Source organism: Bombina bombina, chromosome 5 (genome assembly GCF_027579735.1).
Source record: "Bombina bombina isolate aBomBom1 chromosome 5, aBomBom1.pri, whole genome shotgun sequence".
In the NCBI taxonomy this organism is placed as follows: Eukaryota; Metazoa; Chordata; class Amphibia; order Anura; family Bombinatoridae; genus Bombina; species Bombina bombina.
Window position 1 is genome coordinate 125758079 of NC_069503.1, and position 21585 is coordinate 125779663.

Here is a 21585-nt window from a genome sequence, read left to right on the forward strand (position 1 = left end):
AGTTCCAAGGTGCTGTCAAAGCATCTATCAGAACCGCTCCCGGATCCCTGGATCTGGACCCGTAGCGAGGAAGTTTGGCGTTCTGGCGAGACGCCATGAGATCTATCTCTGGTTTGCCCCAACGTCGAAGTATTTGGGCAAAGACCTCCGGATGAAGTTCCCACTCCCCCGGATGAAAAGTCTGGCGACTCAAGAAATCCGCCTCCCAGTTCTCCACTCCCGGGATGTGGATTGCTGACAGGTGGCAAGAGTGAGACTCTGCCCAGCGAATTATCTTTGATACTTCCATCATTGCTAGGGAGCTTCTTGTCCCTCCTTGATGGTTGATGTACGCTACAGTCGTGATGTTGTCCGACTGAAACCTGATGAACCCCCGAGTTTTTAACTGGGGCCAAGCCAGAAGGGCATTGAGAACTGCTCTCAATTCCAGAATGTTTATTGGTAGGAGACTTTCCTCCTGACTCCATTGTCCCTGAGCCTTCAGAGAATTCCAGACAGCGCCCCAACCTAGTAGGCTGGCGTCTGTTGTTACAATTGTCCAGTCCGGCCTGCTGAATGGCATCCCCCTGGACAGATGTGGCCGAGAAAGCCACCATAGAAGAGAGTTTCTGGTTTCTTGATCCAGATTCAGAGTAGGGGACAAGTCTGAGTAATCCCCATTCCACTGACTCAGCATGCACAATTGCAGCGGTCTGAGATGTAGACGTGCAAAGGGTACTATGTCCATTGCTGCTACCATTAAGCCGATCACCTCCATGCATTGAGCTACTGACGGGAGTTGAATGGAATGAAGGACACGGCATGCATTTAGAAGCTTTGTTAATCTGTCTTCTGTCAGATAAATCTTCATTTCTACAGAATCTATAAGAGTCCCCAAGAATGGAACTCTTGTGAGAGGAAAAAGAGAACTCTTCTTTTCGTTCACTTTCCATCCATGCGACCTTAGAAATGCCAGAACTAACTCTGTATGAGACTTGGCAGTTTGAAAGCTTGAAGCTTGTATCAGAATGTCGTCTAGGTACGGAGCTACCGAAATTCCTCGCGGTCTTAGTACCGCCAGAAGGGCACCCAGAACCTTTGTGAAGATTCTTGGAGCCGTAGCCAATCCGAATGGAAGAGCTACAAACTGGTAATGCCTGTCTAAGAAGGCAAACCTTAGATACCGGTAATGATCTTTGTGAATCGGTATGTGAAGGTAAGCATCCTTTAAATCCACTGTGGTCATGTACTGACCCTTTTGGATCATGGGTAAGATTGTCCGAATAGTTTCCATTTTGAACGATGGAACTCTTAGGAATTTGTTTAGGATCTTTAAATCCAAGATTGGCCTGAAAGTTCCCTCTTTTTTGGGAACCACAAACAGGTTTGAGTAAAACCCTTGTCCTTGTTCCGACCGCGGAACCGGATGGATCACTCCCATTAATAACAGATCTTGTACACAGCGTAGAAACGCTTCTTTCTTTATCTGGTTTGTTGACAACCTTGACAGATGAAATCTCCCTCTTGGGGGAGAGAATTTGAAGTCTAGAAGGTAACCCTGAGATATGATCTCTAGCGCCCAGGGATCCTGAACATCTCTTGCCCAAGCCTGGGCGAAGAGAGAGAGTCTGCCCCCTACTAGATCCGGTCCCGGATCGGGGGCCCTCGATTCATGCTGTCTTAGGGGCAGCAGCAGGTTTCCTGGCCTGCTTGCCCTTGTTCCAGGACTGGTTAGGTTTCCAGCCTTGTCTGTAACGAGCAACGGCTCCTTCCTGTTTTGGTGCAGTGGAAGTTGGTGCTGCTCCTGCTTTGAAATTCCGAAAGGGACGAAAATTAGACTGTCTAGCCTTAGCTTTGGCTTTGTCTTGAGGCAGGGCGTGGCCCTTACCTCCTGTAATGTCAGCGATAATTTCTTTCAAACCGGGCCCAAATAAAGTTTGCCCTTTGAAAGGTATATTAAGTAATTTGGACTTAGAAGTTACATCAGCTGACCAGGATTTTAGCCACAGCGCCCTACGTGCCTGAATGGCGAATCCTGAGTTCTTAGCCGTAAGTTTGGTTAAATGTACTACGGCCTCCGAAATGAATGAATTAGCTAGTTTAAGGACTCTAAGCCTGTCCGTAATGTCGTCCAGCGTAGCTGAACTAAGGTTCTCTTCCAGAGACTCCATCCAAAATGCTGCCGCAGCCGTAATCGGCGCGATGCATGCAAGGGGTTGCAATATAAAACCTTGTTGAACAAACATTTTCTTAAGGTAACCCTCTAATTTTTTATCCATTGGATCTGAAAAAGCACAGCTATCCTCCACCGGGATAGTGGTACGCTTAGCTAAAGTAGAAACTGCTCCCTCCACCTTAGGGACCGTTTGCCATAAGTCCCGTGTGGTGGCGTCTATTGGAAACATCTTTCTAAATATTGGAGGGGGTGAGAACGGCACACCGGGTCTATCCCACTCCTTAGTAACAATTTCAGTTAGTCTCTTAGGTATAGGAAAAACGTCAGTACTCGCCGGTACCGCAAAGTATTTATCCAACCTACACAATTTCTCTGGTATTGCAACAGTGTTACAATCATTAAGAGCCGCTAAAACCTCCCCTAGTAATACACGGAGGTTCTCCAATTTAAATTTAAAATTTGAAATATCTGAATCCAATCTGTTTGGATCAGAACCGTCACCCACAGAATGAAGCTCTCCGTCCTCATGCTCTGCAAGCTGTGACGCAGTATCAGACATGGCTCTAGTATTATCAGCGCACTCTGTTCTCACCCCAGAGTGATCACGCTTGCCCCTTAGTTCTGGTAATTTAGCCAAAACTTCAGTCATAACAGTAGCCATATCTTGTAATGTTATCTGTAATGGCCGCCCAGATGTACTAGGCGTCACAATATCACGCACCTCCCGGGCGGGAGATGCAGGTACTGACACGTGAGGCGAGTTAGTCGGCATAACTCTCCCCTCGCTGTTTGGTGAAATTTGTTCAATTTGTACAGATTGGCTTTTATTTAAAGTAGCATCAATACAGTTAGTACATAAATTTCTATTGGGCTCCACCTTGGCATTGGAACAAATGACACAGGTATCTTCCTCTGAATCAGACATGTTTAACACACTAGCAAATAAACTAGCAACTTGGTTACAATCTTATTTAACAAAAACGTACTGTGCCTCAAAGAAGCACTAAACGATTAACTGACAGTTGAAATAATGAACTGAAAAAAACTGTTAAAGCATCAATCCTGAAAACAACACAACTTTTAGCAAAGGTTTGTTCCCATTAGTAAAGTAACAATAATTAATTTTGAAACGTAAAAATTACAGAGCAACGTTTTTAATCACAGTCAATATATAAGTCTCACAGCTCTGCTGAGAGAATCTACCTCCCTTCAAAGAAGTTTGAAGACCCCTGAGTTCTGTTAGAGATGAACCGGATCATGCAGGAAATACAAGAGTAACTGACTGGAAATTTTTGATGCGTAGCAAAGAGCGCCAAAAACGGCCCCTCCCCCTCACACACAGCAGTGAGTGAGAAACGAAACTGTCACAATTAAAACAAGCAACTGCCAAGTGGAAAAATAATGCCCAAACATTTATTCACTCAGTACCTCAGAAAATGCAAACGATTCTACATTCCAGCAAAAACGTTTAACATAATAAATACCTATTAAAAGGTTTAATATACTTTTTACAGAGTAATTCCAGTGAAGTACCATTCCCAGAATACTGAAGTGTAGAGTATACATACATGTCATTATAACGGTATGGCAGGATTTTCTCATCAATTCCATTCAGAAAATAAAAACTGCTACATACCTCAATGCAGATTCATCTGCCCGCTGTCCCCTGATCTGAAGCTTTTACCTCCCTCAGATGGCCGAGAAACAGCAATATGATCTTAACTACTCCGGTTAAAATCATAGTAAAAACTCTGGTAGATTCTTCTTCAAACTCTGCCAGAGAGGCAATAACACGCTCCGGTGCTATTGTAAAATAACAAACTTTTGATTGAAGTTATAAAAACTAAGTATAATCACCATAGTCCTCTCACACATCCTATCTAGTCGTTGGGTGCAAGAGAATGACTGGGAGTGACGTAGAGGGGAGGAGCTATTTGCAGCTCTGCTGGGTGAATCCTCTTGCATTTCCTGTTGGGGAGGAGTTATATCCCAGAAGTAATGATGACCCGTGGACTGATCACACATAACAGAAGAAATAGTACGCTCCAGTACCATTTAAAAATAAACTTTTGATTGAAGAAAGTAACTAACTATAAAACACCACTCTCCTCTTACTACCTCCATCTTTGTTGAGAGTTGCAAGAGAATGACTGGATATGGCAGTGAGGGGAGGAGCTATATAGCAGCTCTGCTGTGGATGATCCTCTTTCAACTTCCTGTTGGGAAGGAGAATATCCCACAAATAATGGATGATCCGTGGACTGGATACACTTAATAAGAGAAATTACTATTATCCATTTTTATTTATAGTTTGTGTACATTTAGAATATTGTACTTTCTATTATGTATGATCATAACATCGCCACCCAATTGTATATATTTTGTTTTAATATTGAATAGTTTGTTATGATACATTGTACTTATCTCATTACAAGTGTGTTCTCACAGCAATTTACACTGCACCTGTGAAATAGGGTGTTGCCCAAAAAAACATTGGTCAGTGGTTACATAAATAGGAGACTTCAGTTGCTTATCAGTATTACCTGCCTGAGGAAACAGCGTGGTTAGCGCTGAGAAACGCGCAGCGTGTTTTACTGATTATTTTTGTATATTCTATAATCTGTAATTGTTTTTAAATATATTTTATTATAAAGCAATTTTATATCTTTCGTATGGAGTCTCCCTCTTATTTGCTGTCAGAAGCACCCACTCACTGGAGCAGAGAATAACCTTGGTTCATATGTGCACTGGGCCACTGTAATATACCCAGTATGCTTCATTTGCACTATTGTGTGCATCACACATTGTGAGTATCCATCTGTTTGGAATAGCTTATGGGGTTACCATACTAAATTGTTCTGCACTAGGAGTCGCCCTCTTTTTCTTTCCTATTTCCAGACTGCAGAATCTGATATTGATGCCAGGAGGAGCTGCCTTTGCATTGGTTCACAGTACACTGGGACACTGCTAAGTTCCCGGACCATCTGCCATCTTTGCCATTACACTGAGTATTATTTCATCGCATGGGAATTGTTTTTGTCTGACATATTGACTACACTAGGAGGCGCCCTTTCTCTCTTTTTTGTAAAGCCTATAAGCCTAGCTGCTTTGTATATCACCTTCATGAGACCTGATTTACAACAGTGAAACTCAAGGCCCTCTATCCCTTTCAGTGTTAATTTAGTCGACTAAAACTAGACTAAAATGACTATAAAACTAAAGAAATTCTGATGACTAAAATACGACTAAAACTAAAATGACATTTTAGTCAAAAGACTATGACTAAAACTAAATCAAACTTTGGTGACAAAAACATTTTATGCAAATTGTTATAATCAATCCATATTCAATTACTGCTCTTTTGTAAAATTTACGAAACTTAAAATTTAATAAAATTAAGATAAAGACATGTTATATACCACAACAGTTAAATCTGTTAAATCTGTATTGCATGTTCAAACCTTAATACCACAAATAAAAACAGGTTAATAAACCTTTACTCCAGGAGTATATAATGAGTTTGGAAGTTCTAGAGCAGTGCTAATCTTTGCCGAAAATTTTACGAATCTGTGAACAATCAATTGATTCTTCCTATAGAAATGAGCATAAACCACAAATATGGGTTTGTTATGCTGTGCCTGTGCTAGCTGCAGAAACTTTGTTGTGTTGAGTTACTTGATACTTGTTTTAATTATTAACAGAAAACTGTTAAAGTTTTTATATTAGGTAATATGTGTAATACAGCCAATACAGTTTACAGTTTTGATTTTTTATATTTTAAAGTTGCACTTCTGTTTGTTTATGAAACTTGGTTTTATTTAATTTTAAGTTTAATAAAGATGTTACATATCACAAATAAATAAATCTGTATCTCTATTGCATGTTTAAACCTTAATGCCATAAATAATAACAGGTGTTATGTTTACTTCTGGAGTATGTAATCAGTTTGCAAATTAGAGAAATGCTTAAATAATGCATTACACTTTAACTAAACCCCTTAGATTTTAGTCGACTAAAATCTACTGGAGATTCAGTCGACTAAAACTAGACTAAAACAATTCAGATGACTAAAATACGACTAAAACTAAAATGGCATTTTAGTCAAAAGACTTTAAAACTAAGACTAAATTGAAATTTGCCGTCAAAATTAACACTGATCCCTTTGCCCCCATAATTGTTACCTTGCATATAAGACCCATGTTTTTTAGCACTGCAGAATAAAAAAACCTCATCATTCACACTCTACTTCAATTAAATTTGTTTGCTACAAAATAAGACATATGTACAAAAGAAACCACATTTTATTTCACAAGTCTGGGTGCCTGAAAACCAGAAGAAGTTTCAATATACATCTGGGGATGAAAGAAAAGTAAGCATGTATAGAATATATATATATATATATAAACAATGTTTAGAATTCAGTCACGTTGGCAGAACCAACACCGTATAAAAAGTACTTCCCAATATTGTAATTGGTAGGTCTAAAACCTGAGGTGGTTTACTCAGCCTAGATGCAACTAGGATTTCAAAGAGATCAATGCATTAGACATTACATCATCAATACAATAATTTGCCATCTTAGCAAAGATCCTAAAAGGAAGGAGAGAGTTAAGGCGGCAGTGCGAGATGTTTTTCCAGGTTGCTCGCAGGGAGAACTAATAATGCAGAGGTGATTCTGAGTTACAATATTTTACATTCAAATCACAGAGCAGAAACCTGGAAAATATTCTGCAAAGGGAATGTAAAATATGATGTGTAGTAGGCCAGGTCAGTACCTTTTCAATACTAAAATAGTTAGCACTGAACGTCACACAAGGTGGGTAATGCATATACAAAATGTCTGAAATTGATTTTTTTTTCTGAATGTTAACCAAAATGGATCTATTCCCACCCCTGGGAGCAACAGAAATGTCCCACTGTTACATGTGTTACATGCCTGTAAGAGGTAGATTTAGAATAGAAGACAAAATATCCCATACAATTACTAACTAGTCCATAAGAGTCAGTTCTTCATGGCTTGTTTTGAGGGCTATTTGATGGGGTTAGCATAGTCTAAGAAAGAAAATATCTGCATCTAATTATTCAAATCTTAAACCGACTTTAGAAAAGTTTTACTTAAATAACAGGAATGGAATACCCATAAACAGGTAGTGCCACAAACAAGTACCATTAAAAGACACCCACTTCTAGAACAAGCTTGCCACTTTGTAAAGTACTCAAGTGGTTTTATTACAAGATCAAATGAATATGTAACAAGAAAAAAAAAAAAAAATACACTCAAACCTCAGGTACACAATGAATGTGTTAAATGATCCAGCATTTTCTCCCCAAACTAAAAACAATTGATCACTAATGTGTCAGGGAAACCAAAATCTTTCAACAGATTAGTGGATGCAAACAACTGTGTGTAAGTTAAAAGGGTTACACGCCAGTTAAAAAGGGAGATAAGGGGGGAAAACAGAACTGTGCATATTGTTTGGTCATATAATTGGGCATTACACAAATTCATTTGTATAAAAACAGCACATAAAAAGAAAAAACGCAATGGCAAATCGTGCTTTCAGAATTAAAAGTTCTAGGGTTGTCCTTATGGTGCAGAGGCCACCGCTGGAGGCACCATGGGTGGTGGCGTTGGTCCATCAGTAGGAGGCGGCGGCTGCTGTTGTGGTGGTGGCTGCGATGGACCTGAGTCTGTAAAAAGAAAACAAATTTTCAAGGACAACTCAGGTTTGTCATCACAATACTAGTAATAAAGGGACAGTAAAGTCAAACTGAAGCTTACATGATTCAGTTAGCGCATACCATTTTAAAACAATTTTCCAATTTACTTTTATAAAACTGAGCTCGTTAACTTGGAAAACATCGTCAAATTGCATGCGTTAGGTAGGCTTAGGTGCATAAATGCACTACTGGGAGCTAGCTTAAAACATCGCCTGAGCCACTGAGAACAGGCATATATGTGCAGCAACCAATGACCAGCTAGCTCCCAGAAGACCAATGCTGCTACTCAGCCTAAGAAATGCACTTTCGACAAAGTATTCCAAAATAAAACCAAATTGTTAACAGAAGTTTAAAAAAGTTGTTTTAAATTGTTTGGTGTAAGTTTTAACAAGTGCTGTGGTCAGTTTAACCCCTTCGTGACCACAGCACTTTTCCATTTGTTGACCGTTTGGGACCAAGGCTATTTTTACATTTTTGCGGTGTTTGTGTTTAGCTATAAATTTTCCTCTTACTCATTTACTGTACCCACACATTATATAAATGTTTTTCTCGCCATTAAATGGACTTTCTAAAGATACCATTATTTTCATCATATCATAATTTACTATACATTTTTTTTTTATAAAATATGATGAAAAAATGGGAAAAAACACTCTAAATTTGACCCCCAAAATCTGTTGCACATCTACACCCACCAAAAAACAACCATGCTAAATAGTTTCTAAATATTGTCCTGAGTTTAGAAATAAAACTTGCTTTTTAGCAAGTTATAGGGAAATAAATACAAGTAGCACTTTGCTATTTCCAATCCATCCCCCCCAATATTAGCAATAGTTACATTGGAACACTGATATCGGTCAGGAATCCCTGAATATCCCTTGACATGTATATACATATATATATATATATATATATATATTTTTTAGTAGACAACCCAAAGTATTGATCTAGGCCCATTTTGGTATATTTCATGCCACCATTTCACCGCCAAATGCGATCAATTAAAAAAAAAAAGTCCACTTTTTCAAACACTATGTTTCTCACTGAAATTAATCACAAACAGCTTGTGCAATTATGGCATAAATGATTGTAAATGCTTCTCTGGGACACCCTTTGTTCATAAATAGCAGATATATATATATGGCTTTGGCGTTGCTTTTTGGCAATTAGGCCGCTAAATGCTGCTGCGCACCACACTTATTATGCCCAGCAGTGAAGGTGTTAAGTCTGTAGCTTGCAAGGTTAATTTTAGCTTTAGTGTTGAGATCAGCCTCCCACGTGAAAAATCCCACCCCCTGACCCCCTCACCCACAATTGTCCCTGCCATCTTGAGTACTGGCAGAAAGTCTGCCAGTACTAAAATAAGGCTTTTTTTTTTTTTAATTATGTAGCTCTGATGGACCCCCCCTAAGCCCCCAACTTCCCTGATCTCCCACAAACAGCTCTCTAACCCTCCCCCCGCTACCTATGTGTCGCCATCTTAGGTACTGGCCCTCTCCCTCCTTCCCATTCATTTTTATTGATGCCAGTGGTTGAGGTGCGCGTCCCCGCTGCCCCCCCCGGCACATACATTACACATAGAGGAAACAGATGCCAGTAGAGATGGGCCTCCCACCCGCCAATGCTCCCACCCACCAATGAGGTTCCGATCGGCACCATCGCTACCGGTGCAGAGGGGGCCACAGAGTGGCGCTCTGCATTGGTTTGTAAAAAAATGGTATTGAAGGATGCCTCAATATCGAGGCATCACTGCAATACCATAAAAGCAGCTGGAAGTGATCAGGATCTCTTCCACCGCTTGAAAGACCAGAGGACGTGCCAGGAACGTCCTTGGTCGTTATGGATGTTTTTTGTAAGACGTTCCTGGCACGTCCTTGGTCGTTAAGGGGTTAATTGTCAAAATAAAAAGAAGCCAGCCTCCCAGTAAGTAGTAATAGTGACTTTTCTTTAATAAAAAAGTTCTCCATGTAGTGTCTTTAAAGGGATATGAAACCCAAACATTTGATTTCATGATTCAGATAGAGCATGCATGTAGCCACCAATCAGCAAGCACTACCCAGGTGCTGAACCAAAAATGGACTGGCTCCTAAGCTTACATTCCTGCTTTTTAAAGTAAGATACCAAGAGAATGAAGAAAAAAAAACAATAAATCAGAAAGTTGATTAAAATTGCATTCTCTATCTGAAACATGAAAGAAAGAAAAAATTGAGTTTCATATCCCTTTAAGCCAACTTTAAAATGGACTGCTTGCAACATGTAGAGAAGCGAAAAAAAAACCAACTAAATTTATGCTTACCTGAAATTATTTTCTTTCCTGGCAGGGAGAGACAAACGAATTCATTCATTACTGTTGGGAATTCAACACCTGGCCACAAGGAGGCAGCAGACACCCCAGTCAAAGCATTAAGGGCTAGATTTATCAACCCTGAGGCGTATAGGGGCGCGTATACGCGCCCCTGTACGGCTCAGCTCGCCTGTGGCAGGGCGCAATTACCCGCAGGTAATTAACATTGCACACAAGCGCAATTTTGCGCTCGCGTGCAATCCCGCCCCCTGCCCGCGCACAGACAATCACGCGCGGGCAGGAGCTGTCAATCTCCTCGGTCGGACTCGACCGAGGAGATTGAATTTCGCCAGAATAGATGTGGCGAAGATGTTAGGGAAGCAGCGGTCTGGTGGCGCTGTTTGATAAATCGCGGCGAGCAAGTTCTTGTGAGAACTTGCTGCCGCAAGGGCTTGATAAATCTAGCCCTAAGTATCCCTCCCACTTCCCATACTCCCCTAGTCATTCAGCCAAGGAAATAAGGAAACGTAAGAGAAACACTAGGGGAATAGAGGTGCCTGAAGACAAGCCGCCTTAAAATAGGGTGGGTTTGTGGACTCTTCCTACCAGGAAAGAAAAATAATCACTTGTTTTCTTTCCAAGGGGAGGGAGAGTCCACACATTTATTCATTACGGTTGGGAATCCAATATCCAAGCTAGAGAGGACACAGAATTAACAGGGAGGGAAAATAAGGCAGACGGACCTTAACTGAAGGCACCACCATTTGAAGCACTTTTCACACAAAAGAAGCCTCAGCTGAAGCAAAAACATCAAACTTGTAAAATTTTGAAAAAGGTATGTTAAAAAAAAAAAAAAAAAAAAAAAAGGGGGACCAGGTAAGCCCCCGTACAGCTTTGTTCCATAGAAGCTTTGTTCTTAAAAGCCCAAGAAGAGGAAACTGCACTGGTAGAATAAGCCGTAATCTTCTCAAGAGGCTGTTGACCAACTTCTTTATAAGCCGAACGAATGACACTCCTCAGCCAAAAAGAAAGTAGTCACAGTGACCTTCTGACCCTTGCGCTTACTAGCGTACAAAACAAACAAGGAAGATTGTCTGAAATCCTTGGTAGCGTGAAGGTAAAATTTCAAGGCACAAACTACATCCAGATTGTGTAATAAACGCTCCTTCTGAGAGGAAGGATTAGGACAAAAGGAAGGAACTACAATTTCCTGATTGATATTTCGATCAAAGACAACCTTAGGCAGAAAACCGACCTTAGTATGCAAAACAGCCTTTTCCACATGAAAAACCAGATAAGGGGGATAAACACTGTAAAGCAAATAATTCATAAGCACTGCAAGCAGAAGAAATTGCCAACTGAAACAAAACTTTCCAAGACAAAAGCTTAATGTCAACAGAATGCATAGGCTCAAACTGAGCCTGTTGAAGAACACACAAGATTAAGGCTCCAAAGAAGGAGCAACAGGTTTAAACAAAGGCCTGATTCCAACCAGGGCATGGACAAAGGACTGAACATCGGACTGAACATCAGAAAGATTAGCTAATTTCTTGTGCAGCAAAACAAAGTGCAGAGATCTGACCCTTGATAGAGCTGGCTGACAAACCCTTCTCCAGACCATCTAGGAGAAACAAAATAATTTGAGGGACTTTCACCTTGTGCCAAAGGAAACCTTGCTCTTCACACCAAGCCAGGTATGTACACCACACCTTGTGGTAAATAAGACGAGTAACCGGTTTATGAGCCTGGATCAGAGTATCAATGACCCTTTAAAAAAAAACTCACTTGGACAGCATAAAGCGTTCAATCAGCATGCAGTCAGCTTCAGCGAATCTAGATTTTGATGAAGAAACAGGTCTTGGATCTAAAGGTCCGCTCGAAGAGGCAGCCTCCATGGAGAAGAGGACATTTTCACTAGGTCAGCGAACCATGTTCCGGCAAGGCCATGCCAGAGCAATGAGAATCACAGAAGCTTTCTCCTGTTTGATGCAGGCGATCACCCGAGGGAGGAAAGCAAACTGACAAACTGAGGAAACAGATAAGTCTGAAGCCTCAACGGAGCTACTAATGCGTCTTAACACAGCCTGAGGATCCTTCTATCTAGACCCGTATTTGGGCCGTTTAGTATTGAGGCGAGATGCCATTAGATCTATGTCCGGTACTCCCCACCTGAGGGTAATCGCGGAGAACACCCCGGGATGAAGAGACCATGCGCCAGGGTGAAAGGTCAGTCTGCTGAGGAAGCCTGCTTCCAAATTGTCTACCCCCGGGATGTGGATGGCAGAAATGTGACATTTGTGAGATTCCACCCATTGAAGGATGCAAGACACTTCCTTCATCGCCAGGGAACTCCTCTTTCCCCCTTGATGATTGATGTAGGCAATAGAAGTTATGTTGTCCAATAGAAATATCTGTTAAACCAGACAGAACAAAGATGAGGCCACGCCATCAGACCATTGAAAATGGCTCAATTACAGAATATTGATTGGAAGAGAGAACTCCAACGACCAAGTTCCCTGAGCTTTCAAGGGACACCAGACCGCTCCCCAACCAAGGAGACTGGCATCTGTAGTCAATATCTCCCAGGATGGTCTCAAAAAGCATGTGCCTTAAGAAAGATGGTCCTGACAAAGCCACCAAGAGAGAATCCTTGGTCTGGCTGTCCAGAAGACTCGTCTAAGATAGGTCGCAATAATCCCTTGGCTCTGCTTTGAAGGGGGCACTGGAACAATCACTCCCATATAGAGGAGAGGTCCTTTACACAACTTAAGAAGGCGGTTCTCTTTTGGAATCAAAGAAAGCCTTGACAGCAGAAATCGTACCCTTGGCGGACGAGAACTGACCCTATTCTGTACCCCAGGGAGATCACTTCCAAAACTCAGGGGTCCTGATCATCCCGAAACCACTCGTCTCCGAAAAAAGGACAGTCTGCTCCATACATGATCCGGTCCCTTCATGCTTTTTTTTTTTATCAGAGGAAGGCTTATTGGATGGTTTGTTCTTGTTCCAAGCTTGAAAGAGTTTCCAGGAACTCTTAGGTTGGTCCGGCTTGTATGAGGCCTGAGATCTCAGTTTCTTGTTAGAACGAAAATTTCCAGATTGGTGACCCTTGGATTTAAATTTCTTATTCTGTGGGAGAAAGGCACCCTTCCCCCTGGTCACCGTGGAGATAATAGAATCCAGGTCCAGGCCTAAAAGCATCTTCCCCTTAAAAAGGCAGAGAAAGAAGTCTGGACTTAAACACCATGTCTGCAGAAAAGATTTCAGCCAGAAAGATCTTAACGCAAAGTCATCAGGCTTTGCTGTTCTTTCGAGAAGGCTGATAATCTGCATAATTGAATCACAAACAAAGGAATTGGCTGACTTGAGAGCCTTAATCCTATCTTGAATGTCTTCTAGAGAAGTTTCCACTAGAACCATCTCTGATAAGGAGTAACACCAAAAGGTGGCTGCTCCAGCAACTGCTGCAATACTTTCTGCAGGTTGGAAGAGAAGACCCATCTGAAAACAAAGGTCTCCTAAGGTACCCCTCAATCTTCCTGTCCATGTAATGTCTAAAGGAGGTACTAATCATATCGGGAATAGTAGTAAGTTTAGCCAATGTGGAGATGGCTACATCCACCTTGGGAATGGCATTCCACAGCTCCAAATGAGATTCGGATACAGGAAACATTCTCTTAAGCAGAGGGGGAGAACGGAATACCAGGCTTCTCCCACTCCTTGGAAATAATGCCCGCCATGCGCGCTGGTCCCATAATCATAAACCCTATCAAGTTTAGGAATCTTGGGTTTTTCCAAAGGTTTAGGATCTGGAACCTCCAAAGTTGATAATACTTCCTTAAGTAGAAAACAAAGATGCTCAAGTTGAAATCTGAAGGAAATTTCCTCTGGTTCTGCAGGTTTCTCCTCCACGGAATCAGAATCAGAGAGTTCACCTTCAAAAGCCACTGAGGTAAGCTCCTCCTCAGACTGCTGAGATAAGGCAGGCTCTAAAGGAACACTGCTTGGATCAGAGGAAATATGTTTTACCTTCCTCTCTCTCTTCCCAGAGATGGGGAGAGAACTCAATGCAGCAGAAACAGCTGATTGTACCTGTGCTGCAAAGTCCACCGGTAAAAAATACCCTTTGTGACGGGGACTGAGGAAAAAGAATTGGCATATCCTGGACTACAGAGCCCTGAGAGGTAGAGGGCTCAGAAGGGTTAATCCTATCAAACAATGCCTTAGTACTCTTCTTGGCTTGTAAAACTGACTGCAAACATATAGAACAAAACTGAGCAGGGGGGCAAACCCTATGCTCTTCACAATACACACACATTATTTGGTTTTAATGAAGTAGAATCTTCCCTAAGCATGTATATGTCCATCTTGTATAAGGGACTAAAAAGTAGAATAACATTTTATTTGAAAGGAAAAATATTTGAAATTCATGATAAATATCCTATATATAAGCTCTAACACTGTATGTCACCTCTAATCGCCCCTGCTGTAGCTGGGGCACTCCCCATCTCCTCATTGTAGCAGCGCTAGAATAAAAAGCACAAAGCCTTTCAGAGTTATCCTGTTCAGAACAGAGACGCAGCCCAGACGTTCAGGAAAAATCAGACCATGTGGGTAGCGATAAAGCCTCTGTTAATGGGCGCAATTGTGCAGTGAGTAAAAAAAAAATGCATTCCCACAACGTAGAAATCCCTCTGAATCTCATAAGTCTGTCCCCAGACACTCTAGGAGGAAAACTAGGTGCCATCAGGTCACCCTACCTGTTCCCATCTTCTTCTGTGTCCCAAGGTCCAATAAGGTAGAAGGCACGTACCCTCCAGGGTCACTGCTGTAGATTCTCCACAGCACTTCAAGGTGTGACAGCTTCTCTTCTGACAGGGACCTGAGGTAGAAGGAAAGCAGTGTAAACCAACACTGGTTGCCAAGAGGGGTGTTAGAAGAGACAAGCTGGAAGGAGGCTAAGGAAGGTTCCTTGCGACATCCAGAGCCAACGTTCACAAAGACTCTTACTAAGAGAATTACATGGCTTCATAAAACCCCAGTACTATCTTGCAGGGAAACTACCAATTAAAGGACTAAATCCAGTTTTCTTCAGAGCCCTTTTTTCACCCACCTCTAAGTTCACGAGGAAAAGAATGACTGGGGGTGTATAGGAAGTGGGAGGTGCCTTGTCTCCTCCTGGTGGCCAGGTGTTGAATTCCCAAAAGAAATTAATGAATTTGTGGACTCTCCCTGCCATTGGAAAGTTAACCATTTACACAAAAGGCAGTGCTACACTTCAGGAGCAACACATTTTCAGGCAATACGTCATACGAAGAGTCCATGCCAGGCCAAGATTCTCTTGTACAGTTTAATTTTAAGACCTTTAAAAAGGACAGAGCCATCTGTTTTCATGATACGTGATAAAAAAACAAACATGAGAAAGAAACGTAACCACATTATTAAAGGTGTACATCAACGTAAAATATGATGATACTTAACCTCTGCTAAAGGTCCAGTTTTGCTCTGTTTTTAAAGCACTTTCCACCACACTTCCCATAAAATAAGTCACGTTCTACTCATCCACTGTTATCTGATACTTGTGTTGGGACTAGTGGATATTTCCGGCCTAAATATCACACACAGACATCTAGTGGGGCAGGTGATCACCATTACCTTTTAAAAATCAGAGGTGAAGAGTCACCCCAGCCAAAACTGCAGAAGGTGATTGCTATTTGTAGGGAGATCACATGTAACTCCTTAAAACTCAAAATACAGATGACCGACACTTGTGTGCCACATAATACCTTTACTAGAGCTGCACGTTACTGTATCGTCAGGTATACTACCTGACCATAACTGGGGTCAAAGGGACATGAAACCCAAATCAGCTGTTATACGAGTCAGACAGAGCAGACAAGTTTGTAACTCTTCAATTTACATCTATTATCAAATATGGTTCAATCTCATTGTTCGTTGAAGGTGCAGCAATACATAATGGCAGCTAGCTGAACACAGGTAGCCAATGACAAGAAATATATATGTGCAGCAGCTCCCAAGCATACCTAGTTATACTTGTCAACAAAGAATACCATGAGAATGAAGCAACTCAGATGACAAAAATAAATTGCCAAGTTGTTTAAAACTGTACTCTTGCAGGACTAAGAGGTATTTTTAAAACTTCCATAGAAAAATAAGTTGAATGCTAATGACCGGTCCTAACCTTATTGTTGTGGTAATCTACACAAAGCCAGCTAGTAAGCACATTTACAGTGTGAGTTAGTGAAAGCAGCAACATGAAGAAGATCTAGGATGTTAGTCAATAAGTAATAAAGCCTTTCTGGAGTTGGGAATCTACAACAAAACAAAAGACTGTCAGGATAAAAAGTGACATGAAATCCACAATTGTTCTTTCACGATTCAGATAGAGCATAACATTTTACACACATTTCCTATTTAATACTTTGCTCAAATTTGCTTAATCCTCTTTGTATCCTTTGTTGAAGGAAAGGGAGCACACTACTGGGAGCTAGCTGAACACACGTGAGCCAATGACAAGAGGCATATATGTGTAGCCACCAATTACCAGCAAGCGCTCAGTAGCGCATTTCTGCTCCTGAGCCTACCAAGGAATACTTTTGCAAACGCATACCTAGGTAGGTTCAAGAGCTGGAAAACGGAGAAGGAAAAAACAGCGGCACTTAGAGCACTCAAATACCACACCCATCAATTAGTAAAGGGGACAGAACCTCTCAGGCTGCAATAAAACGTAACATTTAATGGTATAAATACAATAGTGTAGGTATGAGTGCAATAAGACTTAGATTAGAATAGCTAAGGTAGTGATTGCCAGCAGCGTGAGACAACACAATGACAACCAGTAAAACATCACAGGAATAAATCTATTAACTGGGTGTATGCTTGTGAGAGCCGGTATTAACTGGGTGTATGCTTGTGAGAGCCGGTATTAACTGGGTGTATGCTTGAGAGAGCCGGTATTAACTGGGTGTATGCTTGTGAGAGCCGGTATTAACTGGGTGTATGCTTGTGAGAGCCGGTATTAACTGGGTGTATGCTTGTGAGAGCCGGTATTAACTGGGTGTATGCTTGTGTGAGCCGGTATTAACTGGGTGTATGCTTGTGAGAGTCGGTATTAACTGGGTGTATGCTTGTGAGAGCCGGTATTAACTGGGTGTATGCTTGTGAGAGTCGGTATTAACTGGGTGTATGCTTGTGAGAGCCGGTATTAACTGGGTGTATGCTTGTGAGAGTCGGTATTAACTGGGTGTATGCTTGTGAGAGTCGGTATTAACTGGGTGTATGCTTGTGAGAGCCGGTATTAACTGGGTGTATGATTGTGAGAGTCTGTATTAACTGGGTGTATGATTGTGAGAGTCGGTATTAACTGGGTGTATGCTTGTGAGAGCCGGTATTAACTGGGTGTATGCTTGTGAGAGTCGGTATTAACTGGGTGTATGCTTGTGAGAGCCGGTATTAACTGGGTGTATGATTGTGAGAGCCGGTATTAACTGGGTGTATGCTTGTGAGAGCCGGTATTAACTGGGTGGTTACCAAGGCAAAGAGCCAATATTACAACAAATTAGTTCTCAAACAAAAAGGCTGAAGGGAATCAGGAGAAGAAACCTCTAAATGCTATGTTTTATTGCAACCTGAGAGCTTCTTTCCCTTTACTAATTGAGGGATGTGGTATTTGAGTGCTCTGTAGGTTCTGCTGTTTTTTCCTTCTCCGTGTTCTTGTTGTATTTGGCATAGAGCACCCCTCACGATTTATTTGAGACTAAGATTGGGGATATACTACCCCTATTATTACTGTATTTTCTGTGAGGTATATATTGATATTACTTGTTCCCTATTTTCCTTATTTTCACAGGTTCAAGAGCTGTAATGCATTACTTATTGGTAGCTGCACAAATTTGCCTCTTAACACGGGTTCACCAGATGTGCTCAGCTAGCTCCTAGTAGTGCATATTTTGGGGTTTCATGTCCCTTTAGAGGGATATAAAACAAATGTTCTTTTGTGATTCAGTCAGAGCAAGTAATATTAAACTCTCCAATTTACTTCTATTATCAAATGTGCTTCATTCTCTTGGAATCCTTTGTTGAAAGAGCAGCTATGCACTACTGGGAGCTAGCTGAGCACAGCTGGTGAACCAGTGTCAGTAGGCATTAATGTGCAGCTCCCAATCAGTAGCTAGTGCTCAGTAATGCATTGCAGCTCGTGAAGCAACCTAGTATGCGTTTCAACTAAGAATAGCAAGAGTACAAAGCAAAGTAAATTGGAAAGTTGTTTAAAATGGCTAATTTGATATCATTTGCTATCACAAGACAACTAAAGACTGTTTAAGCAGTTTATTTACAGGTTATGAAAAAGTCTAAGGAATATAGGTACTTCATATAAAGTTCTATTTCTCTGGGGAAGTAATGCCATGCATGTTTGGGCAAGACATATGTTAATTGAAACCTACATACAGCATTATCAGTGTCAGCAAGGAGGGCTTTTATTTCATTTAACAGTGTCTGGACATGCTTAAATAAATGTTATGGTCTTACTACAACCATCCTACTTACTTTAGACCTAACATCTATGAATCAACATTACGAAAAATGCTTAAAATATTTATACAAATGTAATTTACCATAAGAAGTAAAGGTTGCCAGTGATTGGACAAAATATAAAATATGCCAAAACTGTGAGCTTTGGTGAAATCCAAATATTAAATTTAATCGCTACCAGAGCAACATTCAGATGCAGATTTGTTCTTGTGTGTAACCGCCACTGCACAGGTTTAATTTATCGGCAGATTAACAACACTGAAATTGTAATTAACAGCTATAGGCGTACTGACAAATAATGAGAAATGCTGCAGACCTCTGGAGAGCACGCAGTCATTTTCAGATCTAACTGTATTAAAAATATATTCATTTTAAACCTAGGTGGCAAGTTAACCGCTTTATTACACAGTTGTTATTCTCTCGGTCTCTTGGTCTAGCGTCATTGAATACTAATACCTGTAAAGGGTAACATTACAAAGTAAAGCTAACTTTTATAACTGAATTAGTAGATTATTATTTTTTTAAATTTAAACTATGCTTAAATGAGGATTCTTTTCTTCTGACGGGAAGATTCCACAGCTGCATTCATTACATTTGGGAATTCAGGAGGCGGCAAAGACACCACAACCAAAGGCTTAAATACCTCCCCCCCCACTTCCCTCATCCCCCAGTCATTCTGCCAAGGGAACAAGGAACAGTAGGAGAAATCTCAGGTGAAAAGTGTACCTGAAGAATAAAAACTTTCTTCTTTAATGGGAAAAGTCCACAGCTGCATTCATTACTTTTGACAAAACAATACCCAAACTAGAGGACACTGAATACAAACAAATGGCGGGTACAGAAGGTGGTCCCTTCTAAGGGCACCACAGCCTAAAATTATCAGACACCCGATAAAAAAAAAACAACTAACACTTAGACACAAGTGGTGAAAAACCTGAAAGACCAAGTAACTGCCCATCAGTTAAACATCTGCAAGGCAATCCTAGAGACCACTCAGAATCTCTAGAATCCATTGAGCACAAACCCCCCACCCCCCCCCGAGGAACCAAGTTCCGGACGTTTTCTAAACGCACAGAATTAACCCCCGATCCGAAGGAAGAGACTTACCCATACCCACAAAGTGGAAAACTGAGGACCCATAAGGTATCCAAAGGATCACCAAATATGTTAAAAAAATCTCAAAACGAGTAAGCAAACCCAAGGTTGCTAAAGATAACCACCGAGGGAAGGACTCCCTAGAAGGACAAGGATCAACTCCACACCTATGAAAAGGCCATCACGGGAAAGAACCAAGGTCTACCCTCAGCTCCCTGACACACCGCCATACAACTTATGGTGCTTCAAGGAAGCCACCGGCTCTTCACATTACCATAGTTTAGCAGACACTACCGCTAAAAGTAGACAAAGGAAGAAACCCATATGGAGCTGAAGAAAGTCGGAGCACGTAGACAAGGATAAAAACAAACTAAATACCCTATCAGAAAAAAGGCTATCTTGTGAAAACACACAGCCACCTCTGAGCTCCAGCCGCAAGGCAGCAAAGCTGACCCTGAGCCAACGTGGGAGATCAACCCACGGAGAATGTCGAAAATATCGACAGCAACTCCTTAGAAGAACATCCAACCAACAGCATAAGAAATCAGTGGAGGGATGACACACTGAACCCCCCCACCGAAAGCAGGAGACCAGATTAGAAAGCCGCCACAGCAGGACTCAAACTCCAAGACTTCATCTACTAGACAGGGTAGAGATCCCTTAGGCTGCCTAGACCTGCATCAACTAGAAGTACACGGCCAAGACTCAGCAGAGCAGTCAGATCCCAGACCACCACTCAGAGGAAACGAACCCAGTCCAAAAGGATTGGCAAAATCCGAAAACAGAATATAAAATTCTTTGGACCACACTTTAAAAGAAAGGGGAGGGGCCTAAAAGGCAACAACCCCATGGGGGGAACAACTCTGACCATAATTTAAATCACGCTTGCTACCAAAAGCCATGACGGAAATTCTACGTGCTCGGGTTCCAGAACGCCTACACAGCTGCCTCCTAAGAGGGACTACTCCCAAACCAGGGAGATAGACACTAAACCACAGCATCCCAGTACCAGAATCCAGCCCCAGGACCTCTTGCACGCAAGGACAGAATCCCTCGGAAACAAGAAGAGATGGCCCTCGGGGCCTCAATGGAAAACTGAATACAGAAAACTCCAGAAGGAGGACAAAAGCAAAGGAACCGCTTCCACAGCCATAGGCATGGAGTAGGGATGAGAGTATGGTGAAACCAAGTGATAAGAGAATTCGGTCATACCGATAGCTCAGTGGAACAAACAACCACGAGCCCACATCAAGGTGCAATAACTGCCCCTGACAACCACTGACAGATCCCACCAAAAGACTGCAAGCTAACCTTCAGGTAGATACCAGAAGGGACAAGCGGATGTCTTCAAACCTAAAAGGTTTGAAACCGAACCGGCCAGGACAGATTCAGGTCCGGACTCTGAACTCAGACAAGAGACACTGTCAAAAAATAGACCCCCAGAACCCGAGACCTGTCGAAGTTCAAACCCTGAGGAACTGGCAAGTCACCTCATACGGAGAAGAGCACCCTGGGCAGTACATCCCACATCCCAATGTCCCTGGACATTGAACGCTTGAAATAGGTTGAGACCAGAGAGCCTAGAAAGACATCTTAACAGGCCTAAGCAAAGGGCAACCAGCACCCGGGGGGAGTGTCCAAAATCAGGACCCTCTGCTTGTAAACCGCAAAGCCTAGATCTCTTAGAGTTGAGGGGAACATCCCCCTGCTAAGGTCACGGGATTACACAGAAAAGGCTCCATTTGAAAGATGAAGGGCTGATGAAGTCCGGGTATTT

General features: G+C 41.8%; 1 protein-coding gene across 1 annotated transcript in view; it reads right to left on the reverse strand.

Annotated features, from left to right (window-relative positions):
• Positions 1-6438: 6438 nt before the first annotated feature.
• SMARCC1 (SWI/SNF related, matrix associated, actin dependent regulator of chromatin subfamily c member 1) overlaps positions 6439-21585 on the reverse strand; it is a gene marked incomplete in the record, with an annotated part of 306811 nt that continues 291664 nt past the window's right edge. The window contains 1 exon segment of the mRNA XM_053713684.1: positions 6439-7840. Coding sequence (XP_053569659.1) covers positions 7743-7840 — 98 coding nt within the window.